The 23489-nt window shown below is 31.9% G+C and overlaps 2 protein-coding genes across 4 annotated transcripts in view; one reads left to right on the forward strand and one right to left on the reverse strand.

Annotated features, from left to right (window-relative positions):
- LOC144843042 (small ribosomal subunit protein eS26) overlaps nucleotides 1–23489 on the forward strand; it is a 136090-nt gene that overhangs the window by 44105 nt on the left and 68496 nt on the right. The window lies entirely within an intron of this gene.
- The window catches only part of LOC144842939 (sodium-driven chloride bicarbonate exchanger-like), a 48617-nt gene that overhangs the window by 4659 nt on the left and 20469 nt on the right, over nucleotides 1–23489 (reverse strand). For both annotated transcript variants that reach the window (XM_078699560.1, XM_078699569.1), the window contains exons 5-21: nucleotides 21684–21844; nucleotides 21219–21431; nucleotides 20334–20470; nucleotides 16660–16908; nucleotides 14803–14896; nucleotides 14210–14369; nucleotides 13760–13934; nucleotides 12394–12527; nucleotides 12041–12253; nucleotides 11559–11802; nucleotides 10752–10865; nucleotides 10216–10380; nucleotides 9539–9790; nucleotides 9373–9441; nucleotides 9033–9206; nucleotides 8650–8823; nucleotides 954–1156 (exon numbers count right to left, since the gene is read on the reverse strand). In XM_078699560.1, coding sequence (XP_078555686.1) covers nucleotides 954–1156; nucleotides 8650–8823; nucleotides 9033–9206; nucleotides 9373–9441; nucleotides 9539–9790; nucleotides 10216–10380; nucleotides 10752–10865; nucleotides 11559–11802; nucleotides 12041–12253; nucleotides 12394–12527; nucleotides 13760–13934; nucleotides 14210–14369; nucleotides 14803–14896; nucleotides 16660–16908; nucleotides 20334–20470; nucleotides 21219–21431; nucleotides 21684–21844 — 2931 coding nt within the window. The remainder of the gene's footprint in view (nucleotides 1–953; nucleotides 1157–8649; nucleotides 8824–9032; nucleotides 9207–9372; nucleotides 9442–9538; nucleotides 9791–10215; nucleotides 10381–10751; nucleotides 10866–11558; nucleotides 11803–12040; nucleotides 12254–12393; nucleotides 12528–13759; nucleotides 13935–14209; nucleotides 14370–14802; nucleotides 14897–16659; nucleotides 16909–20333; nucleotides 20471–21218; nucleotides 21432–21683; nucleotides 21845–23489) is intronic.

The following is a 23489-nucleotide window of genomic DNA, read 5'->3' on the forward strand; positions in this document are numbered from 1 at the left end:
TGTTTATTTAAGATAAACTTTACAATAAGGGACATAATAAATGTCAAGTATTCAGGAAATTAAGTTAAAAAATGCAATAAAATATAGCTATATAGAAATGATAACATTTTTAAAAATCCTTCGGAACCACAATGGAAAGAAATCGCATTTTAGCATTTTTATTTTATTGTGTGTAAATGTCGTATATCATTCCTATTTATCCAATTTTAAATAGTTGTATCTTATCTTGTAAATTGTTTCTGCATTTACTTATACTGCCAAATGAAATCAGTAAGAATTACAGTGGTTTATGACGTTTTGAATTGAAGAATAACTTGAATTTGTTCTTCTGTACTAAGTCCACGGTAAATAGGTAGATTTTTAAATAGAATATAATAGTCATACAAAATACAGTAGCAGTAGAAATGGGTTCTTCATGTCATGGTCTATTAATCGCTTCTAGGAAGAAGGTCAAACTTTGAAAGTAAAGCATTTACTAATGACAAGTTTAAGGGTTAGTTGTAGCATTGTTAATTAAATTAAGTTATTCTGTCTAAATACATATCTTCCTTTATGACTTTTTGAAAGATCTTGACCACTTCCTAAATTTATTATTCATTTTATGATAGAATGAAAAGAAACTGAGTAATTGATAAGCTACTTCAAAATAAACTTTCAGCTTCAGCTGCAACAATAGAACAGTATGATACCATTGATGAAGCTTGGATGAAGGTAATCTAACACTGAGCTCCCCTTGCCAAGATAGGAACTTGTAACAGTCCTTTGATCTTATGTCTGGCTGCGACAAATACATTATTCTCTGCGGCACTAGGTATCTGTTATGTCACAGCCACAGATAAACCCTTTGATCTCTGGAGCTCAGCATCCTGTTGTTAGATTGCCAAATTAAGGAGGGGAGGAGCCAACCTAATTGTTAGATCTTACAAAAAATTAAAGAAATCCACTGTACTTACTGCTTATATTCTATAGAGTTCTTGCGTGATAGCTCAGCACTACTAGCATTGTTCACCAGCGCCTTCCAGATTCCTGTTTTTGCCATCTCATCCGATATATTGATCACCTTCCTATCGGGATGGAATTCTACCTTCCCGACGGGAATGCTTAACATATTGCCATCGGAAAGTGGTAGTCTAATTGATCCTGGCATGTTTTTCATCTGTTAATGACAAATTACAAATAAATTCATTAGTAAAGTAATTGTGAACAAAATTATCAAGATATTTGTTACACAGCTATAATACAAGTTTTGTTTGATAGTATCATCTTCAAGTTGTGAGAATTCGAATTACAGTAGGTCATCTAGGAACCATACGGTGGCCACAGTACATAGCCTACCATGAAACATTGCCTACCATGACAAATACACTGGGGTAACCTCCTACTCTTCTGAAAGATGCACTTGCTTCTTTCAAGTACACACACGCCATATGGACCTCCAGTTTAAGTCATTATTCGGGAAGACTTGTTCTACCACCAGAACTATGTATTGTCCTGACCTATACTGATTTTATGGCTATGGTTTTTCATCCCAGATGATGAAGACTATATATTTCGTTGAAACTTTTTATAGTTACAAAACAAGACCATTTTTTCAAAGCTGATTATGAGATATTTGTTGTCAGTGACTTAAGAAAGTACACAGTAAAAATAATCGAAGATGAAAGATTTGTTAAACAGAGTTTATCAAACTATTTTTTAATGAATGAAGGATAAAGATTAGCACTTTAGATTATAATTGTCTACAAGGAAGACCTTAGGCTCCACTGACGATAACAAGAACAGTGCTTCTTCACCGGGTTAATTGGTTGACTAAACCTCTTGGAGACAGGCTAGAAAATGACATATTTTAATCATTTGGATGGACAACTCAACTAATTTAGATCAAGTTTTTTGGTAAATATACAACCTTTTTTTTTTACTTAATCGTGTTCCAGTAAAAACTAGTATAATCTTAAATGGCCCATGAACATAATTACGATATAGGAATATATACTATATTGAAAGAAAGTTATTTTCAGGTAGATCTCAAGTACCATGTTACAGTAGTTCAATGCCCGAAAAGAACATGCTGGCCAAGACATAGAATACTCCAGACTTTATCATGCGACTACATTCAGTTTAAGCCAGGGGCAGATCCATTTTTCAAATGAGGGAGCGATAGCATATTAATAATCTGTGAAAAATAGACATAAAAAACAGCTCATAATTTCATTTTAACTGTTAAAAGGGGGAGTGCATGCCTGCTCCAAGCAACACCTTGAACTTAACTTAAATGGGATCGACCGTGTTCTCCCATGTGATTACACCCAGTAAAATCAGTTAAGTTACAGATCAAGTAAAATGAGTAAGCATTCAGGCTGGTGACAAATTCCAATATTTGTTTGTTGTTTGTACAAACTAATTGGATATTAATTAAATTAAATGCTTATTCAGTAGGCCTAAACAAACTTAATTTACTGTACTGGATATCATCACAGGCATTCTCCAAAGAAAATGTTAAATGAAATAATTAAACATAAATAGTAGTTACTAACTATACACATGGCGGTAAAAATAACAAGAACAACAGGCGTTGTTTTATCAGTCTTGTAATTGGCTGTTGGTAAAATCATCAGGTCTCTATTCACCATGTTTTACTTTCCCCAACTTCTATTCTTGGACTTGTGCATCCTGTTTGACTAAGCCGGATGACGACGTCATCAAGTTCATTCAAAGTACATGTCCTTAAAGGACGTTTAGGTAAGCTAAAAATTCAGCGTGAAGCCTGGATGGTGAAATACAACGGTAGCAAGACATGTGTGTGTCTTGAGCTGAATACGCATTGCGGAAATATGTAACAGTCTATTTACTTTAGATGTGCCGGGAATGTTAGATTTGAGAATAAGGTTTTGTAGAGTGACTCTAGGTGGTACATACACTTTCCTGACAAGGTGTATATACACTTTCCTAACAAGTATAGATTAGACAATTGGCATGTGCAATTTTAAGACATTGACTGTCTTATCGAATAACCATCAAGTTTGGCTCACATATTTAGTAAACAAATACAGTACAATAATATCTCTTCCAGGAACGAAAAGTCTTCCAAGATCAGACTTTTATTATGGCCCCAAATGTGTATCTTAAAATGCATTCTAAAAATAGACACTTGTAGGTCAGCCCAAAGGCAGGTTCTCAGCATTGTATATTATTGATTATATCAATGATAATCAATAGAACTTTCAGCATTGTTTAAATACTACAAAAAACGAAAGCTTTCATTCAGCTGTTGATTAATCTAAAGCGATGATCTAGGGGCATGAACCTAATTCAACAGGAAAAACAGTCAGAAAGAAGTGCCTGTCAAAAGTGATATAAAAACTGAAAGGATAAAAATAGAGGACATTTGGACTATACTACGGGAATCTACTCTGAGAATCAGCTGTCCCTAACAAAAAGGAATGTTACGATAGTAGAATGCAGGCAGACACTCAATTGACTATCTTGGAGAACGTTACGCCCAGTCGATGCAGGACAATTGTCCCTATTAGTGATTCTCATCATTTTGTATTAGTACAAGAATATTGGATGGTAGCAGATGCATAAATCTTTATGAAAAGGCCTTGGACTACTCACTGAGATTAGAAGAAAAAATATAAAGTTTCTTAATTTTTAATTATTAAAAGGGTAAGAAAAATAAACTGAAAAGAAATAATGCTACTGCACTCTACCACAATAAAGTGAAAAGCACATAATATACAGTACATATTTAGGGCAATAGAATTGTAACATTACATTTTTATGGAAACAAATACATAGACTTAATATCATAATTTTGTTTCAGATTACATTTTTTTTTAATTAGAAGAATCTGTTTACAGCGATATATTTGGCTTCTTGATAATCTGCCAAAATAGTGTATGGTTTAATTGTTATACTCTAGGTTATTTGATTTTTGTGCATGATTATATAAATAAATGCCGAATATACAAAATATTAAAATAATAGTTTTTCAATAATGCTCTATTTGTTTAATTTTTGTTAATATTTATACTATGTTTATTTCAATAATATTACTAAAATAACTTCCTTTTCACTTGCTTCTTTCTACTTTAATTTTTCTTTCCTTTCCTTCTTGAGTCATCCTATTAAATCAATTTATCTTGCACGAATTTTCTATCAAAATTATCTAAGACTGATCTAGGGATGCTACAGATTTTAAAATGACTAAGAGATTATACTTGGAAAAATGAAATCAAGTACATGACAGTAATATAGAGGGCAATCTATAAAAATTGGGGAGTTTTCTATTTTCAGAGTTTTATTTGAATCAAAAGCGTCAGCTTATACGTATGTATATTTATCTTCTCATCTTCCAAATCCCTTTCTGCGACAAATTTTAGTTTGTTGATTTTTTTTTCGCTTTAGTTTGAATTGCGAAGCAGGAAAATTGCGATGGAAATGAAAATTGCAGCTATCGCTCTTGTAGTGGAAAGGGCAGCACAATTTTTCTCTTATGTGAAAAATTGGATACGCACGAATAAATTTGCCTAGTGGAAAACAGGTTTTAAGCTAAGGGACACACTTGCCTTTAAATAGTGAGTGAATAGTCCTCAAATACAGTATTTGATTTAATTGAAATACTCAGTAAATGGAAATATCTAACTTGTGTGTGATGTGAATACGAATACCACCGGTCACATGAAAGAGAAAATTATTAAAATATGCTAGAAAAAAGATAAGAAACCTCGCTATAAATGACGTCAAAGGTTCTTGAGTATTTGTTCTGAATTACGTCATAGTCTACCTCCTTATTCCCTAAAGCAACAATCAGTTGTTACGCAAGTAATAACACATATCATAACGATAAGAATCTTGTTTCCTAGAAAGGCAATTATGTCAATAAAAACCTGTCTATGCTAAAAACTGTACTATTCACATTAAAATGTCAAACTTCACACCTTCAGAATTAGCTAGGGATAAGAACCTAAGACACCTAAAGGAAATAATAAGGTCACATTTTGCTCATGCTTTTTGTAAACATAGGCTGGTCTTGTTTCGTTTTTTCAAATTTCCAAATAAGGACATTTTTTTCCATTATAATTATGTTTTAATGTTTATTGCCTATTGCTGTTTAGTAGATAGAAGCTTTATTAAATGATTTGCATTTATTGTGGATTACAGTGTCAGTCTAGTATAGAAAACGTGCATGTTCAAGGAAAAAAGGACTCAATAAAAGTTTCTATCTTTTTAAAACTAATAACTATCATTGTTTTATCTGTTGGAGTCACTCACCCTTGAATCTAAATGAAGGTTGAAATTTATTGCATCATGGATTTTTTTAAACAGATCAAATTATTTTTCAAAATGGCTTTAACATTGTCACATAGTAGTACTGATATGGAGTACAATATATTTCAAAATTACAACATGTTGCGCAACCTTCCACAAACCCAGGGAAGTGGTCAGTTTCCTAGCGCCCTAATAAAGTAGACACAGTACCCAGTATTCAATGCTCTGGTGTCCTAATGCCTTTTAAATATTATATATAATAAGCAATTATTTACATCAGCAACCGTAAAAAAGAAAAACAGATGTGAGAATCAATATCATAAGGCATTTAAATGCCTTATGATATTCATTCTCAACCGAAATTGTGGTGGTATTATACATGATTTAGCTGAAAAACAGATGTACAGGCAATTGTTACCATTTTCGTAGTAGTAAACAAAAATGAACTGTTATTGTTAGTCTCAACATAGTCAAGGGTAGGGTTTAAGTAATTAATTACATCTAGATCAAAGTTTCATCCATTATAATACCCATGTATAAGACACTATACTCAATTAATCACACTAATTGATAGAAAAAGTGTAAATATCAGTTAATTTGACAGGAAGAAAGTAGGAGGGCACTGTACTGAAGGCTACCCCCTATGTCCATGACGGTCACGCCACTAACACAGGACATGAGATCATGTCGTGGGCTGATAAGCTAGGACTTGTTTCAATTTCCTTTCCACTCTTTATTGGCTTCCTCAACCTAAATCTATGCATGTCTTATCAATCCATAGGTATCAAATGGTGAATAGAAATTAATAAAAACTAATTTTTGCAATGGCACCTTTCGGGCATTAATGAGGCATGGGAAGGTCGTTAGAAATGTGACTGGCACAATGCTTGTTGGGCATTATATACAACCTTGTAGCCATGTTTGAAAATCATGTGTGTCACTATGAGCCACATATCAATGTCTCTAATAGACAACAAGCTAGCTTGGACACATTTTTGCTACAATAATTCCAATATATGTAGCATTTGAGATCTAAATTCTGTAGTAATGACTTTAATTTGTTTACTACACAAATAATACAGATAAACAATTTATATTGGCACCTGTTAATCCAAGTTTCTAGATGTTTTATTTCACACTTTGAAGCAAACTTATTTATTTCAAATAAATTCTCAAAAGAAAAATACAAAACTGAAATTGAAAAGCCATCATTCACTAGAATCAGGTCGGATTGAACAGAAAGATGAATAAAATATCAGTAGTTAAAATCATTAAATTAAAAAGCAGGTCGATGAGATGAACAGTAAAATAAATTACTCAGCTTTGAATGATTATTATTATATAAACTTAATTCTTGGCGCTATAAAATTAATCCAAGGTTTACTCAAAGTGAAAGTAATGTTAAAAAGTAGACGATGAGGAAACTAAAATGACCGCAAAAAAAGATGGAAAAGTGATCCACCTGCCAAATTGATGATTGGCTTGTGTTCAATAAAACAATTCTTACGGCAAGCATTTGTTTAAGAATTCTGCAAACAATCAAATATTCTTGCACAGAAATGTGATTGCGTGATGGTCTGGGGGTTGTATAGCTAAGTTATTGTACTCACTAGGTAGGTGGATAAGTAAGGGCTTACATAAATAATTGAAGTTTAGTACTCGCTTGGTTAGATGAACAGGTGCTTATGTAAATAATTTAAGTATAATACTAGCTAGGTTAGACAGAAAGGGGCTTATGTAATTAACTAAATTATAATGCTATCTACGGGTTATGTTAAATAACATAATTCTTGCACAGAAATTCGACAGCTTGATGAGCAGGGTGACAAAATTATGTTAAATGCTATTACTAGCTAGGTTAGGTGGGCAGGGCTTAGAAAACATCCAGGATTACAGCACAGGAAGGATGATGTTCGGATGGCACCAGCAGATCTAGGGAACTTTAAAAAAAGTAGAATTGGAGGTCAGTTGCATATACAACACTTTCACTTTCAAATGAAAAAAAAAAATAAAAAACGATCATGAAGTGACCAAGATTTAACACATCCGAAAGAACATAATACAAGCCACTCAGAATGTTAACCAAACCAAAGTAAACATTCCCTTATCTAAAGATAACTGCTTGGATTTGTTGCGTGTATTTGACATCCACAAAATGTAACTGTAGTTCTATGTATGTGAATTATAACTCCTATTTACTTTAACTAAACTAGGGCATGAAAGTTAACATTCATATAAGTCTCCTATGGGGCTTAGAATCACCCTTGCAAATTTAATAGCATTCTTCAGAGAATTCATACAGAAAATGATTGATATGCTCAGTGAATGATGGACTTTACTACGACTCATAAGAGATAACAATCACCCTTGAAAAGTAAATAGGTTATAGCTTAAGCCTTATATTTATTATGTGTTGGGTCTAGATACAGATATCCAAGTGGTGAATAAAGAAGTATTATTAACAAATCAAGGTTAAAAGTATGCAAAAATAAATTATGCACTAAGATTCGATTTTAGAAAGTGAATACATTTAATTAAAAGTCAGCAGGAAAATAAAGGAAATTGGTGAAGGTAAAAACAATTGGTAGGGGCTTAAAAAGGTACTCAAGAATTGCAAAGACTTTAATTAGGAAAACAAAATCTGTCATCACAAACTTTAAATCCGCTCACTATCAAAACTGCTTCCTTTTTGTTTAAGAAAAACATTTAGAAGAATATCATTACACCAACTAATTTCTACATTCTTGACAATCAATCACCTCATAGAAATGGAAAATTATTAAATTCTCTACCACAACAAGAAAACTCAATCAAAATCAGCTTTGAAAAATCAATGTCATCTCTTTATTTTATTCTTAAGTAAAATAGCACCCTTGGTCATGATTAAGATTTGGACATTTTGGAATTCAATTATTTTTAAAATACTCCTTACTATTAATACACACATTGATTGGATCTTACAAAATATACTTTTTTAATGGAAGCCTTAAATATTGCATAAAATTGTACAAACAAATATTAAAAATTGATGAAAATAGTAATTATTACTGGTATTACTACATTAAAATGGCAGTGATAAGACAAAAAAATGATGAAAATATAAATCAGTGACTTTTGATGCAAAGAAGAAACAGAGCGTAATGTTTTACAAATTGGTTTGTGAGTATCGCACTCTTGCATCATAGCATTTTGTGTCATGCAAAATCACTGTCTACATCTACTAATACTAGTTTCTAAGACCTGCTACCAATGATAAAGCAAGCAGATAAAAGAAAACAGATAACCAAATGTCACAAAATGAGTTGAACATTTAAAAAATATAAAACGGATAAAGGAAGACACTGAATTTTAAGAAGTGAAATGCAAAGATTGAATCACCTCCTCACAAACCGCCATTTCCCGCTCTTCTCGCGCTATCATTTCCTCTTCTTTTTTCTTTTGGTCCAATTTGTCGCGCTTAACTCGTTCAGGCATAACATCATCCAGCATGCCCAACTCTCGTTGCGTGAATACATAGTCAAGTAATTTACGAACACCTACAGTTCCCAGAACCTGACAATGATACATTAAGAATCATATAAACAATAACAGAATTGTAAAACAGAAACGTTAAAGTAGTTTTTTTTTCTATGCTGGACAGGTTTGAAATCATTTAGTGTATGATCTAGAGACTTGTCTGCAAAGAGAGGTTAAGATTGTTCCAAAATGGATTTTAGAAGGAGATTATAACCAAAGTGAGGGCGATTGGTAAATTATCTTACCATGACTGGGAAAACAAGTGCCGCTTTCGTAGTCTTCATAATCCAAAGTATAACAAGACAGCTAAGTTGAACTGCAGTGAAAATATGAACACGACGCAGTTCAACTTGCCGGAGAAAGATGTAGTCAGGTTGATGCTTAGCAGGCATAAAGAACAGCTTAATTCTGTCAACAAACTACAAAGATTAAAAACAGATATAACAATAATAATATCCTTGGCAACTTTGAAGCTGAGAAAAACGGGTTGTAGTATCATCAAGAATATATATAAAAATAAGCAAAAAAGAGAAACATAGAATTAAATGTTAAATAAGAATATCTTAAGAAAAAAAAGATTGTTACCTGCACTCCTTCTAGAGAGGACACACCCATATACAGAAATACACCATATAACACAGGCATTGGAATAATCTATATAATACAAATACAAACAAGTTAAATTTCAACATACAAGAATACAGGAAAGCAGTGAGTCTATACATCACAAGAAAAAATGAACACTACATACCTGCAACAGAGGCGTCATCAACACAGCTAACCCAATCAAAATAAAGACAGCAAGACCTGTTACACGTTGCTCACGACATCCAAAGAACTTTGGTGGTTCTCCAGGAGCTGAGCACTCAGACTCTACCTTAAGACTGTTGACATGGTTGATGCTGAGGACAGTGGCTGCTACAAACCATGGTAGCCCAAGTATTGAACATAATGCTAACATTACGGCAACTACAGTCAAATCAAGGTGATAACCAACTCCTTTCTATAACGTAAAGCAAAATATAAAGTATAATAATGTCAACCCTGTAAATTTCTCGATACTGCATTATGGGGAAAATAGTTCCAGAATACATCATTTGATAAACATTTCACTAGCTAGCAACCGGACACATGGCTGTAGTAGGTGTGTACCTTATTTATTCCAAATGTAGGGGAATAAGCTGTTAGGAGCTCATTGTACTAAGCCTTGGCATTATGTGGTAGGGTGGCCAGTTCCTTTCCATTCCAACTTGGAGTCGTCATATCAGGAATAGAACCTGGGTCTTTCTGTATGATGGTCAATTGTCCTAAACACTTGGCTACTGTCTTTACCTTCCAAGGTTTTATTACATATTTTCAATCTCAAATTAAAAACCAAATGAGTGTACACTAACATCCTGCTGGTAATAAAAAGTATATTAATGTTACCTTTAATTTGTTCTCTCTTCTGTTGACAATGACAGCTGTGATTTGTTGGTCCATAAATATAAGAATAACTGCTAAGAACGCTGGGATAACAGCAGCTATGGCTGTCCACCATGGATTGGTTGCAAATGGTGGCACAAACCAGTAATCTCTGGTTTCAGCTGTGGGCTGAAACAAGTCATGAAAAACAAACTCAATGAGAATATTCACATTATAAGATTCTGTGGTGATAACAATAATACTTTAGGCTTATATACCACATTATGCTAAAGCTTTGGTGCGCTTAACAGTAAAAATAAAATGACGGATAAACGGGTGAATTTTTAAAATTGTCTTATCATTAGCAATTAATGTTGCCTGAAAGAAAAATTCCAAAGACAAATGTGCAACGATGACCATAATGCTTTGATAAATGGATGAACCGTCCGAAAAAAAATTGCAACAATTTATACACGATAAAATCATGCAATATTTGTAGCACACAGTATTTTATAATTTAATTGTGATATTTTTCCTTGATTCATGAATATGCATCATACCTTGAACGTTGCAGGAACATTTAATTTTGGTGTATCAACACCACAAAGATAATCAACGAAAATCATCACTACCACAGCAGAAAATACGGAGAAATGGCTGACAATAGTACGGAACTGAATGAAAACAACAAAGAAATAATAAATAATTATTATATCTTATACAAAAATATTAATTATTTTATATAAACATTCTTAATTGTGTTACATAAACATTTTAATTGTTATATAAACATTCTTAGTTGTGTTATATAAACATTCTTAGTTGTGTTATATTTACATTTTAACTATGTTATATAAACATTCTCAAATATGTTTTTCTTAATTGTGTTATACTGTATAGACATTCTTAATTATGTTATATAAACATTTTTAATTATGTTATAAACATTCCTAATTGTTTATTAATATTAACTTAATCAATTGAATATTAATAATCAAACAAATATCAAAACCTTCATGAGATGAGGAAAGAGTGATTTCACTCCTCTCTGGTGAGGACATACACATAAAGTTGACTCAAAGACAAGTAAAGTTAAACATTGCTTTTAATTACCAACTTGGGCTCGAATCTAACCCCTAGCCATCAGCGCAAGCTCGGTGGTCTAGAGGTATGAATGCCAGGCTAGTGATCTGGAGGTCATGGGTTTGAGTCCCACCCGAGAATTACTTGCATATTTTTTCGCAAGTATTCTCAATGTACTTAGTATAAAGTACAAATTACGTCAGAGTAGGGAAAAACATCTGACCAATTACCAACTTATTAACACAACATTATATTATTATGATTATCAAGACATGGTAACTTACTGCTGTTGGAAAATAAGGAGTATTCTTAAAGATTTTCAGCGTATATGCTAACTTGAAGGTTCCGATCATCAAAATAGTTGACATTAGAAACTCGTCCGTGAATTTTGTATCGCTAGGGTCATGGTACAACGTGCTGTTGATACTGCCACATACTTCAAATAAGTCATCCTCACGGATTATATAATCATATAACGTAGACTCGTTTCTTTCGCAGGAACAGTCATATGTTGCATTGCCGATGGGTCTAAACAAAAATATATAAACAAACGTGATTGAAATCTAAAGATCTGTCTACACTATCAAACTAGTTTGATAAAAAAAAATGACATCATCATGTCTATATATGGGAACATCACATTTATAAAGTTTGATAATGTAGACAGAGCTTAATTGATCTATATAAAAATCGGCTTAATATATCAAAACATGATGGAATTAAATAATTCTTCCATAATCAAAATATTAAAATCAAAAACACTTACGCATGCTCACCACCTTGTTTATAAATAGAATAGAGTTTATGGAAAGCCTCGAAAATAAAGATGGCAGATATTAGAGTTGAGAAACTCTCCTCCGTGAAACGAGTAAAGTATCGAACCAATGAACTTGCATCTGTTGCTACTAGAATTAGACATAATACAGCTGTCCATATACCAATCCACCAACGAAATGGCAGATAATCTAATTCAGTCGACCTGTGGAAGGCAACAGAATACTAGGCTTACTGTGTGTATAGGAAAATACAATTCATATGATGCAATAAATAAAATGTCTGTAAATTTAGTTTGCATGTTTATGTTGTTTGTGTCATTCTTTTAATAATAGAATAACTTACTCGCAAAAACCAACTAAAATTTTTTCATAAATCAGAATAGGTCCAGTACTTCCCAGGATGGTAAGTGGCTGACCAGCAAACAAGGAAAATGCAACCCCACATATAAAGGCACCAAGTAGTGACTCCAATGTAGCCTACAAAAAAAAATAGATTAAATATGTTATATGTTAATGCTAAAAGATAGGAACTACCAATTTTTTTGTGTTTACAACACAATTGTGATACTATATGCGTTGTATCAAGATTTGATTTGTTCATGAGGAAAAGGCATGTTCTATACCAATTTTCAAAAGACTTTCCATGCGTACAATAAAAACAAAGAGCCTTTAGTTATCTGATATACAGTAAAGTAGTTAATTTGGAATTCCGTGTTTAATGAACTTTATTGCATAATTATTTTTTGCTTACTCAATTATACATTGCATTCTGAATTAATTATTTGTGGAAATACTTAAATATTTTGAGAGAATACAAGGATTTTCCCAGAGCTCAGTAGATGGAATGGATATCCTGAAGCCTGCAGGATTTACTTTTGTATCACATGTGATTATCCTTTAAAACTCATCTTTATCCAACTTGACAGAGATGAAGTGTTCTGATAACATTTATAATCAATGTTATCTAGATGTGACTACAAATTGTGTTTGATATCCTAAAGCAACTAATCATAATACAATCACTGTTACAAACGTGCACATTAATGCGAGTCCATGTGTAGCGTTTCATACATCATTACAGATTAATACACTGAAAGAGTGCCATCACACATATAGTGACAAATAGTAATGATTTGAATGCATAGGCAGCTTTGTGTTAATTCTGATTGACTGAGATTATCATCCTTAAGCTTGTTTTGAAATGTAGTGTGTTGAATTTACGCCACTTACTGTTAAAGTACAATGAACCAATCATCTTAAATTTTAAGTCTTATATACTAAATATCTTAGTATATAACCTTTGATTGCCTTACTTAAAGTCCAGACAAATGGTCTTGACAAGGGACACAATGCAAGTAAGAGATTCAAGTTCCAACCTTAGAAAACTAAACACCAGTGGCAGTATTCACCATTCACACTTAGGCTAAGGGAAATACTTAAAAACTCTCAACACAATTTAAAGGGAATACTTAAATATTTATTGAGTTAAGTGAAATACTTAATATTTAAGGGAAATTAAGTGTGATTGGTGAATACGGCCACAGAACACTGTACAACATCAGATACCGTGAGCTCACCCAAGATATTTCAAATTTTTATATCAAGTGGATTATATTATGTATTGATAACTAATGTATTGATAATGTGAAATCAACCAATATGCAGCATTACATTTTAGACATTCATACTTAATTTTCCACATGACTAACCATTTGTTGACCTGTAGCATCACCTAGTAAGCCACCAAATGTGATGACTGGTGTTATACAGGCGAAGTACATGAAGAATATTGAAGCTAAACATTGCAGATGTAGAGCATCGGTAAAATCTGACAAGTAATGGCGTCCTCTACGTTTAATATCCTTCACAAGTCCACCAAATATTCTACAGTGAGTAATAATAAAAATAAAAACATTAAAAAATAAAATATTATGATCACTTTCAGTGTTTTTATTGAGGCTTTCAGCATAATGCGCTATATCAAGTACCAGTTATTATTATTATTATTATTACTACAGAATCCCAGTAACACACATATTCATAAATTTTATGAAGATATGTTCTGCATAACACATGAGCTTTACAGTTTCCCTACTCCACTGTATTTTTTATGTTGTTTATGGATAATAAAACCAGATCAGAAAGATTTAATATATTACCGTCCTGTTCGTTCAAGACCTTCTTTCTTTTCTTCATCTTCTCCATGATCACCTGAGTGACCATTTGAACGGCAACCATCGTGATGGTCAAGCTCAAGACGGTGAGTGGGTGGTGGTGCTACTTTTGGTGGTTCAATGCGAATATTTGGATCCCATACACCTATAAAAATTGTCGAAAACAAACATTAAATGGATGCAAAGTTGTTTGTTTAGTAAAAAAGAGGATTGGAATATACATACGTCCATATATCAGTTATCAATAGTGATTTTGGTAAATTAAAATAATAATAATAATATGTCATTCTTGTATAGTGATTAATGCTCAAATATTCTACTCGCTTCACATTACTACTCAGGTCATGTATGGACAGCTTCAATAACTATGCAGCTGGTAATCACACTGCAATCGTGTTTCACCCAACCATGTACCCATTTACACCAGTTTGGAGTGCGGCAAACGTAAGAAAAGTTTTTTGGCCAAGGTGACGAGTGTTGGTTTCAAACTCTCGATCTTGCAGTCAGAAGTCAAATGCCTAACTGTGCCAAATGCCCTTACTGAAAAATGATAACTATGTTTCATCATGCCTTATTACCTGGAGGTAGTACAGTGACCTGATCCATAAACTCATCAATGCCCGCAAGTAAGTCATCTCTATTATTTGCTTTGTAAGCGACTTCATGGAAAACCTATCAACACACACAAGAAATAAATATATTATATATAATGTCCATCTATCCAAAAAATTGAAAATATGCAATATCAAATGGCTAAATATCTTTTAAAAGCACCAAGGTATGTTGCAAAGGAAGCCCTTTATGGTGAACTTGGATGGCAATCGATTGAGTCCATACTATCGGATAGAGGAATATCCTACTTCAAAAGATTGAAAAACATGGACGAAGGTCGTTTACCAAAAGTTCTGCTAAGAGCGCTCTTTGCACTTGAAAACACTTTAAATTGGAATTGGCTACATAATATAAAATCTATTTTAATCAACTGTGATATACAAAAACATTTTAACTTAGAATATGCTAATAATTGGCTTAAAGGTTTCAAAGAAAAAAACACTATAAGAGATAAGATGAAATGGCTTGAGAATGCTAAGAATAAACCATCACTAAGTAATTATATAAGGTATAAAAATGAACCAAAACTAGAAAAATACTTATTAGATAAGTGTAACTACCATGCTTCAAACCTAAAATTTAAAATTCGCTCCAATTCACTACCACTTGAAGGTAGAAAAGAAACATGGTCACCTCAAAATGCAGGTATATGTTTATTGTGTAATTGTAATGAAAAGGAAACTGTATATCATTTCGTATTTGAATGCAAACGACTTGAGTACGTTAGACAACCAATACTCATAAACCTTAAAGATGAGCTAAACAACAATAATCTATCCATGTTCTGGGAATTGTTTACTACTAGCTCTCTAGATCTTAAATACCACTTATTCTTCGATGATCTTGAAATCCATAATGAATTTAAAATTACACCAAATCAATTGACCCATGATGTATACGAATTAGCAAGTAATATTTTCGACAAACATTGTAAAATTTTTCTGACCATGGCTTGGAACACACGAAATGATATATAATACAATTCCTTCTCAAACTTAATTTAATCTTTTTCTTAGTATTTAATCTTTTTCTGTTTTCTTAAATTTTTTTTTTTTTGTAATTTGTTCTTATGTCTAATCTCTTGTTTGGTATTTATATTTAAGTATGTATGTATTATTTTTCACTGTAAACTTGTTGCACATCTCATTGAGACTGTGCCTCTGATTTAAAAGAGATACAATAAAAGTTCAGTTCAGTTCAGTTCAGTGAATTTGATATCTCCTAAGGCTGTGTTTCCGCAGCCAACAATTAACCGATACTTAACCAATAAACTGCCTGTAGAAACGGGGTTTAACTACTCCCGCTTGAGAAAAATATAGATAATCTATTATTATGACATTTTTGGGATTGGGCACTTGGTTGTTTAGTAATGTCTAATCATGCGCACTTTATTTGTTTATTAATTACCTGATTGGTTAAAAAAATTAACCGATAATTTTGTTATGGCTGCGGAAACACAACCATAGAAGATCCTCTCATGAGCAACTAATTGTTGCTAACTCATTATCAAGCTTTAAATCAGATGTCAAAGGCTAGATCACAGTAAACAGGCGCTGTTCAGATTTTGGGAGGAATGAAAACAATTACAAAACGTCCACTCCATAGGTTGATTTTTAGTCGGATTATTTATCAATTTTTCTCGTTGCATTTTCATTTTCTAAAATTGATTAGAACTTGACTATTCAATGTAACCAATACCACATAATACAAAATGAACCAACTTGATAACAAGGATATGCTTATATATCAGGTGTAGTATATATCTTTGTAAAATATTAGAATGACATGTCTTTTTTCTTATATATAAAGTTAAATTTACTAACCTCGTCAGACATGAGTGTGGCAATGCATCTTCCAATCTCATGGTAGCGAGTTGTCTCCTCTGATGGTGGGCCCAGAAGGATAAAAAGAAATCTAGTGGGGATGGGAACCTCTGTCAAGTCACCTAATAATACAGAATGCTCTAACCGGACGAATGCAATGACTGGTCTTGACAAAAAGCCAACTTCTCCGACTAGGACATTCGATGCCTCTGCTCCTGCAGGAATTTTCTTCATGAAATGGTGTTTTGCCTAAAAGACAACATCATAACAACAGTATAATAGTATCTGATTTTAGGTCTGAAATTCCAAATGCAGAAATATTTATTTGTTGTATCTGTTAAAGGTAGAATGGGATCAAATTAGATAATAAATATACAGTGAAATGTTTATCTAAAATTAGAATTATAAAGAAAATAAAATTGAGGCCAAGGAAATTATATTAAATATATATATATACAAAATGTGTTTAATTGGTACTGAAAAAGAGGTCTGTAATAAATATTTTTTATTATTTACAGTATTATATCTGCATTAAAAAGAATTAATGTTTTTGTTGCAATAATTATTTTAATCAGATTTAATCAGTTTATAAGAGTAATCTTTACTACTATACTGATATCAATTCATTTATGTATCATTCTTATTTATATTATATAATAAGTTAATCACAGCAAATCATAACTAAATTCTTCCACCAATGTGCTCCCCTTTAACACATAACTGCATACCCTAAGAACAAAGCAAGCTGGATTTGTTTTCTATTGCTGGTACTAGTAGCATTGCATACTACATGAGCCAAACTAATGCATGTCTCAAGATACACAAACTGAGCGTAATGAACATTTTGCAGCATTCTTGATGATAGCAATGTTCGACCTCTGACCCTACTTACCTTGAATATCTCAATTTCTCTTTTTGGTTTATTTATCTTAGCGTTGAAGAATTAACAAGAATTTCCAAGTATGGAATTTAATTTCTAGTAAAATCTACGAATTTCTATTAATAAAACCAAATTTATCATCAAGTGAAACAAACCTTTCCCAGAATATGACACAGAGCGTTACAGCAAATAGTAATTTGAACAATCTTATCTTATAATTATAATTAAAAGAGTAAAATATGCTAAACGACTGGTGAAAAAAAAAAAAACAGATTATTTTTTTAAAGGAAAGGTTTCTCTGTACAAAGTACAAAACAATACTTTGCACTCGAAAAATATGAACAATGACTGAAAAATACCCGAGGAAAGGTATACGTAACAAGTAACCAATGAAAAATCATCATCATCAAGTTCTCTAAGCAAATCCCTCATTTAAGTTCTCCCTATTCAAGTACAAAAGAGAAAACTACCTGCAGCATATTTTATTAATCACATTGGTAAAGATCTGCATACACTATCAATCTTTATGTGAAAAAAAAAATTGATGTGCCCATATATGGACATTATGATGTCATGTATCACTACCGTTTGGGCATATCACTACCATATTTGTGCACATCACACTTTTTTGTCAAAATAGTTTGATAGTGTAGACAGAGCTTAAGATTTAATTCCATCCCAATGGGACAAGCTTAAACCATTAGAAGTAGAATCCCACCACATCCTATCAAGATCTCATTACACCAAGAACCCTCAACCATAAATCCTGCTCAAACTTTTCACTTTTTAATAATATTATATGTTACATCATAACTCCAGTATCCATACGGCCAGAACTTAGGGCAGACCGTAACATTTTAGAGTTGTCAAATAAACAAAGGTGATGGCGCCATTTATTTAAATGAGAAGTGAAAAAAATATTTGAGGTCTGATTCAACTAGACAATACCGTTTCTTCGTGCGTTGAAATTGTTTAAATATTAAATGGAGTATGAAATGAACCAATTCAAACTTAATACTGTATATGACCAAGTATTGTCTCAGGGTGCCTAGTTGCGATAGTTGAAAATTAGGGGTGGGATTATACAGCTACTTTACACTAACAATAGATTCATCAAAGTTTATTTTTAGCCTAAATTAGTGGGTGAGATTATACTCAAGGATAGGATTATACTTGGTCATATAATTGTATAATAAATATGCTAATTTCATCCACTTTTTCTAATTTTACCATAAAATCTATAATTTATATGTAAATTTAAAAGCTGCAAATGTAATATAAAGTACATTTATCCAAACTAGTGTATGGACGAATTTTTCTTACTTGCTTACGTGATTCGATTTACTATATGTGTGGTATTGCATTGATAGATAAAACTATATGTGAACTTAGTGTGAACTCAATGTTACTTCAAATGTCACTTACAAAACGAATGTAATGTTAATTTCTGTGATGTTAATTTAAAAAGCAATGCTATATTAGTATATAGAAAAGGAGGAGGGTACATAAGATAATAAGTTGTGTCTTAGTGCTTAAGTGTTAAAATGTACACTCTACAAAACAAATAATTTTATATAAAAAGATAAAAAATTGTAATCTTAAAAGTTGGAATTTAATATTTGTGATCATCGTGATAACTGGTTGATGGTACTGATTTTGATATTGATGATAGTGATGATGAGGCAATTGTTATGATAATGTTAATAACGATGGTGATATTGATATATGATAATGACGATAATAAATGATTTACAACACTAATGATAATGGAAAAAATGTAATTTGAAGACATTTGCCCAACAATTGATGACCCAAAAAATGTATATTTTGAAATGAACTTTGCTATGAAACAATTTTTTGTTATAAAATATCTAGCAAAAAAAATTACAATAATAAACTAATAATCACTTGATAGAAATCAATACACTAAAGTTGAAATAGGTTATGTACACTAATTACACATTTAAAAACAACTGCAATAACTTTATGGTTGCCATGCCAATAAAATGGTTTGACAGAAATAAAAACACTTGCCTCATGTGAGATATGAATATGTTTCACTCGCTTCTGTCCATCAGTAGAAATATTAATTAAATAATTCAAATATTATAAATATATAATGAACATGTACAAACAAAAAAGCACTTAAAATTCATGTGTAATGTGAATCTACTGTAGGCATAATCTGTTTTGTATTTTTAAGTCTAAATCTATGAATTGTAAAAAATGAAAAAAAAAATGAAAATAAAAATTATACTTATATTTAAAACTTAAACAACATAATTTAGGGATAAAATACATACAGTACATACAAGTTTATAAAAACAACCATATACACATAAAAGGCATATTTAAAAAATGTAAACTAATGATGCTTGCTGATTTTAGAGTTATCATAAATTTGATGAAATTGAATTAGTGTAAAAATGTTTTCAACCAATAACCAGGAATGTCTATTCTAAAAGGATAATAAATTCATTATACTGACACATTAATAGTGATAAATAAAACACATTCTAGGGTCCTTGGTTCAATTTTCGATTTTAGCTACGTACAAAGATACTTATGGGCAAAAACAGTACCATTGTTCAAAACGTCATATTCATTATTATAATGAGAGTTTAAGGTGACCTTAAATAATTTTTTTTCAGCTGGTAAAACAAACCACTTACAGTATCACTATCATCAAGCATTCACACTGAAAACCGGGTTTGAAACATCAAAGTAAATGGCTATCATAAAATACTAATTTGTCATCCTGTCTGTTCAAATGGAATATAGCAATCAATTTTACCTTCATACTTTGGGCACTTGGAACATGAGGTAGACTACCTGATGGGGGTGTACTACTACCGTCAACCACTCCTAGATGCGAGCCATGTGAAAAGCTCGTCCTGGGCATGGCCGGTGTTGATTGGGTCGCAGACAAGGCTGTTAAGAAACATAACAAAATCCTATGACATTAGGGAAAATCTACATACTGTAAATAGGGGGAGGGGGAGGTGGAGGGTTGGAATGCTAACATTTAGTATTTCTGCATCAAGGAACTCCTTTGTGAGTCAAAGACCAGTCCCTATTTAACAGAAACTTTATTATCCTTAGTGTCCATGGGGAGATTTTTATTCTGAATAACAAATTACATTCAATTCATGAACATAATTTATGAACGCTGAGTTTTTATACATTTTTATCTTATTCAGATAAAACATATTGTAAATGTAACATAGTTGCTATATCAGTTTTCTTAGTATGTTCCTTTTCTATCCATTAGTTATTACAGACATAAATTTATGGTAATAGTATCTCAACATTCAAGAGCAATTTTTCCATTAACCTCTCTATACACTACGGAATACACGAATACACGTTTCAAACAGCTCAAAGACAAAAAGTCTAAGCAATCAGTCACGTTTTCTCTGCTAAAGAATACTACAGTGGATATCTTTAAAAAGTAAACATGACTGGCTTATAACAGAATCACCATCATTTTTACTATAGCATTAGCAAAAAAGTCATCAATAATATATAATAATTTTATAAATATATAATAAATTGTATTGTTCTTCAATAGTGAAGAATCATAGTTTTTAACAACCAATGAATGTAGCTACACGTTAGCTTAGGATGGGTGAAAAATATCAGTAGAAATAATTGTAAAACTTTTCCCCCAATTTTTTACCTTGTTCCATATTAGCATGATGATAGCTGCCTGACAGCGACCGTCCGATATCTACAAGCGACCTTATGCCCGGAAGCAAGCTGCCGTGTCGCTTAGAGTCTCGATGTTTCTTTTCGTATTGATGTCGATGACGACAAAGTAGCGCCTCTCGAACGTTGGATCTGTCTTCTTCATCAAGTTGACCAGATACAATAAATTTATCGAGAACAAGATCTATGGGGAAAGTGAACTTAGTGTTTAGAAATTCTTAAATTATTAAAACACATTTACACTTGCCAAACCTAAAAGTGGACATTATACGCCAGTGTGGCTTTAATATACATGAAACAATTGGAGTTCATTGAGGGGAAGAACACATGTTTATCAGGTAAAGTGTAGGCTTTCTAGCGTAATGTACTGTAGACATAAGAACTAATATGTCATTGACAAAGTGAATAAATGTGAAAAGTTCAGGATCAAACATACCAGCAATTTGATCAAGATTCTCAGCATTCATATCAAGGCATACAGTGCCCGTGAGAATGCAATTCCTTAGTTCAAACAAACTGTGTAGTGACAGTGTTGAAATGTGTGGCTTACTCCAGCGATCTGCACCTTCCTCCACATCCTCTTCATATTTTATCCATCTTAAAAATATCAAATAAACAATTGTAATAGAAACCAGGGATGGGTTTCAAAAGGAGGCTAAATTGGAATCAAGTTTCTTGTATAACTATAGTATATTAACACAAAAATCAGATGAAAAAAGTAAGTAAAATGATTTTACATAACAGTTTTGATAACTCCAAAATAATTTGGGTTAAATACTATGAATCTAGTTATAATAAAGTATACAATAAAGTTTACATTATCACATACAGTAAAACATATCAAGAAACAACAAGTAAATAAATTAAATTTCAACTGTTAAATTTGCTGATGTTTGAGGACAGATGATTGTAATGATTAAATTAGTATCCCAATATTTCTTGATTGGGCAAATTGAAGTTAAAAGAGTTCATAATTATAAACTAATGTCCAATATATCATTAACCAACCAGACAAATTAAATAGAATGTGAAGTGTATGAGGATGTTTATTTCAAAGTCAATCGCTGCTTATGATCAAATTTTAATTTCATAGATGGACATCAAAATTCATTAAAATCGTATACTATAATGTCCAGTATATCACTGATATAGACAGGTACAGATCCTTTTTATTCATCTTCATCTAACTGATAGATGCCTGTATCAGAGGTATTTTTAACTGACTATTATTTCTATTCATTCAGGAATTCATATCATTGACGAACATACAAATTGGAGTTGAAGTGTGCTGGACAAGTTGAGTGTCCAGACCACAACAGATGGACAATTAACAATGTTGATACCATATGACACAAGATAGAATGATCCTTAATGAACTAAACAATTAACAACAATACCTGTAACAAAATGTTCCTTTCATAATTAAGGAAGCTATCCTATTTTATAACACAGATAAAAAAAATTGAAAGCTAAAAAAATACAATTTTATTTTCAGAGAAATTATTATGTATGTAAATAACAAGTATGTATATCTGTGATTAACATTATTTATACTATGCAAAAATATCGTATTACAGATGAATACAGGTTTTAACTATATTGCGTGTCAAAAGGTGATCTGCCATAAAAGTGAAACATCAATAAATTATAAATAATTATTATTTAGGTCTATGCAACACATGTTTTCTAAAGGTTATTCAGTTGTGCAATGATAGTAAAATAATGTTGTAACTGTACAGACACCACGATTGAATATTGATTTTGGTAATTAAATATTTATGACAAGTTTTTTTGGAGGATTTAAATGACCATAGTTTTAAACATTTCAACAAAGGTTATACAGTGACAAGGTGAATGCATGGTTAACTTTACATTATAAATTATAGATACTCAAGATGACCAGCAGTTTTGTTTGATTGACTTACATTTGTCATGACAAGTATTTAAATATCTAAGTTGTCCACGCAACAAATTCTAGATAAAGGTTATGTCATTAAAAATAAATGTTACACAATGTGTAAGTTCCTTAAAGGGAGCACTTGATACTACTGTAGATTTATATCACACAATGTGTGTAACGTGTTCACCATAAGGATAGTTAGAATATATCACACAATGTGTGTACAGTACGGGTTCACCAAGGAAACTAGAGAGATACTGTGTCACACAATGACATGTACTGTACAGTACAGTATGCAGCTAAATAAATGACACACAATGTAACCAGAGCAAGTACAGTATT

The sequence above is a fragment of the Antedon bifida genome, chromosome 1 (assembly GCF_963402885.1).
Source record: "Antedon bifida chromosome 1, ecAntBifi1.1, whole genome shotgun sequence".
Taxonomy (NCBI): Eukaryota; Metazoa; Echinodermata; class Crinoidea; order Comatulida; family Antedonidae; genus Antedon; species Antedon bifida.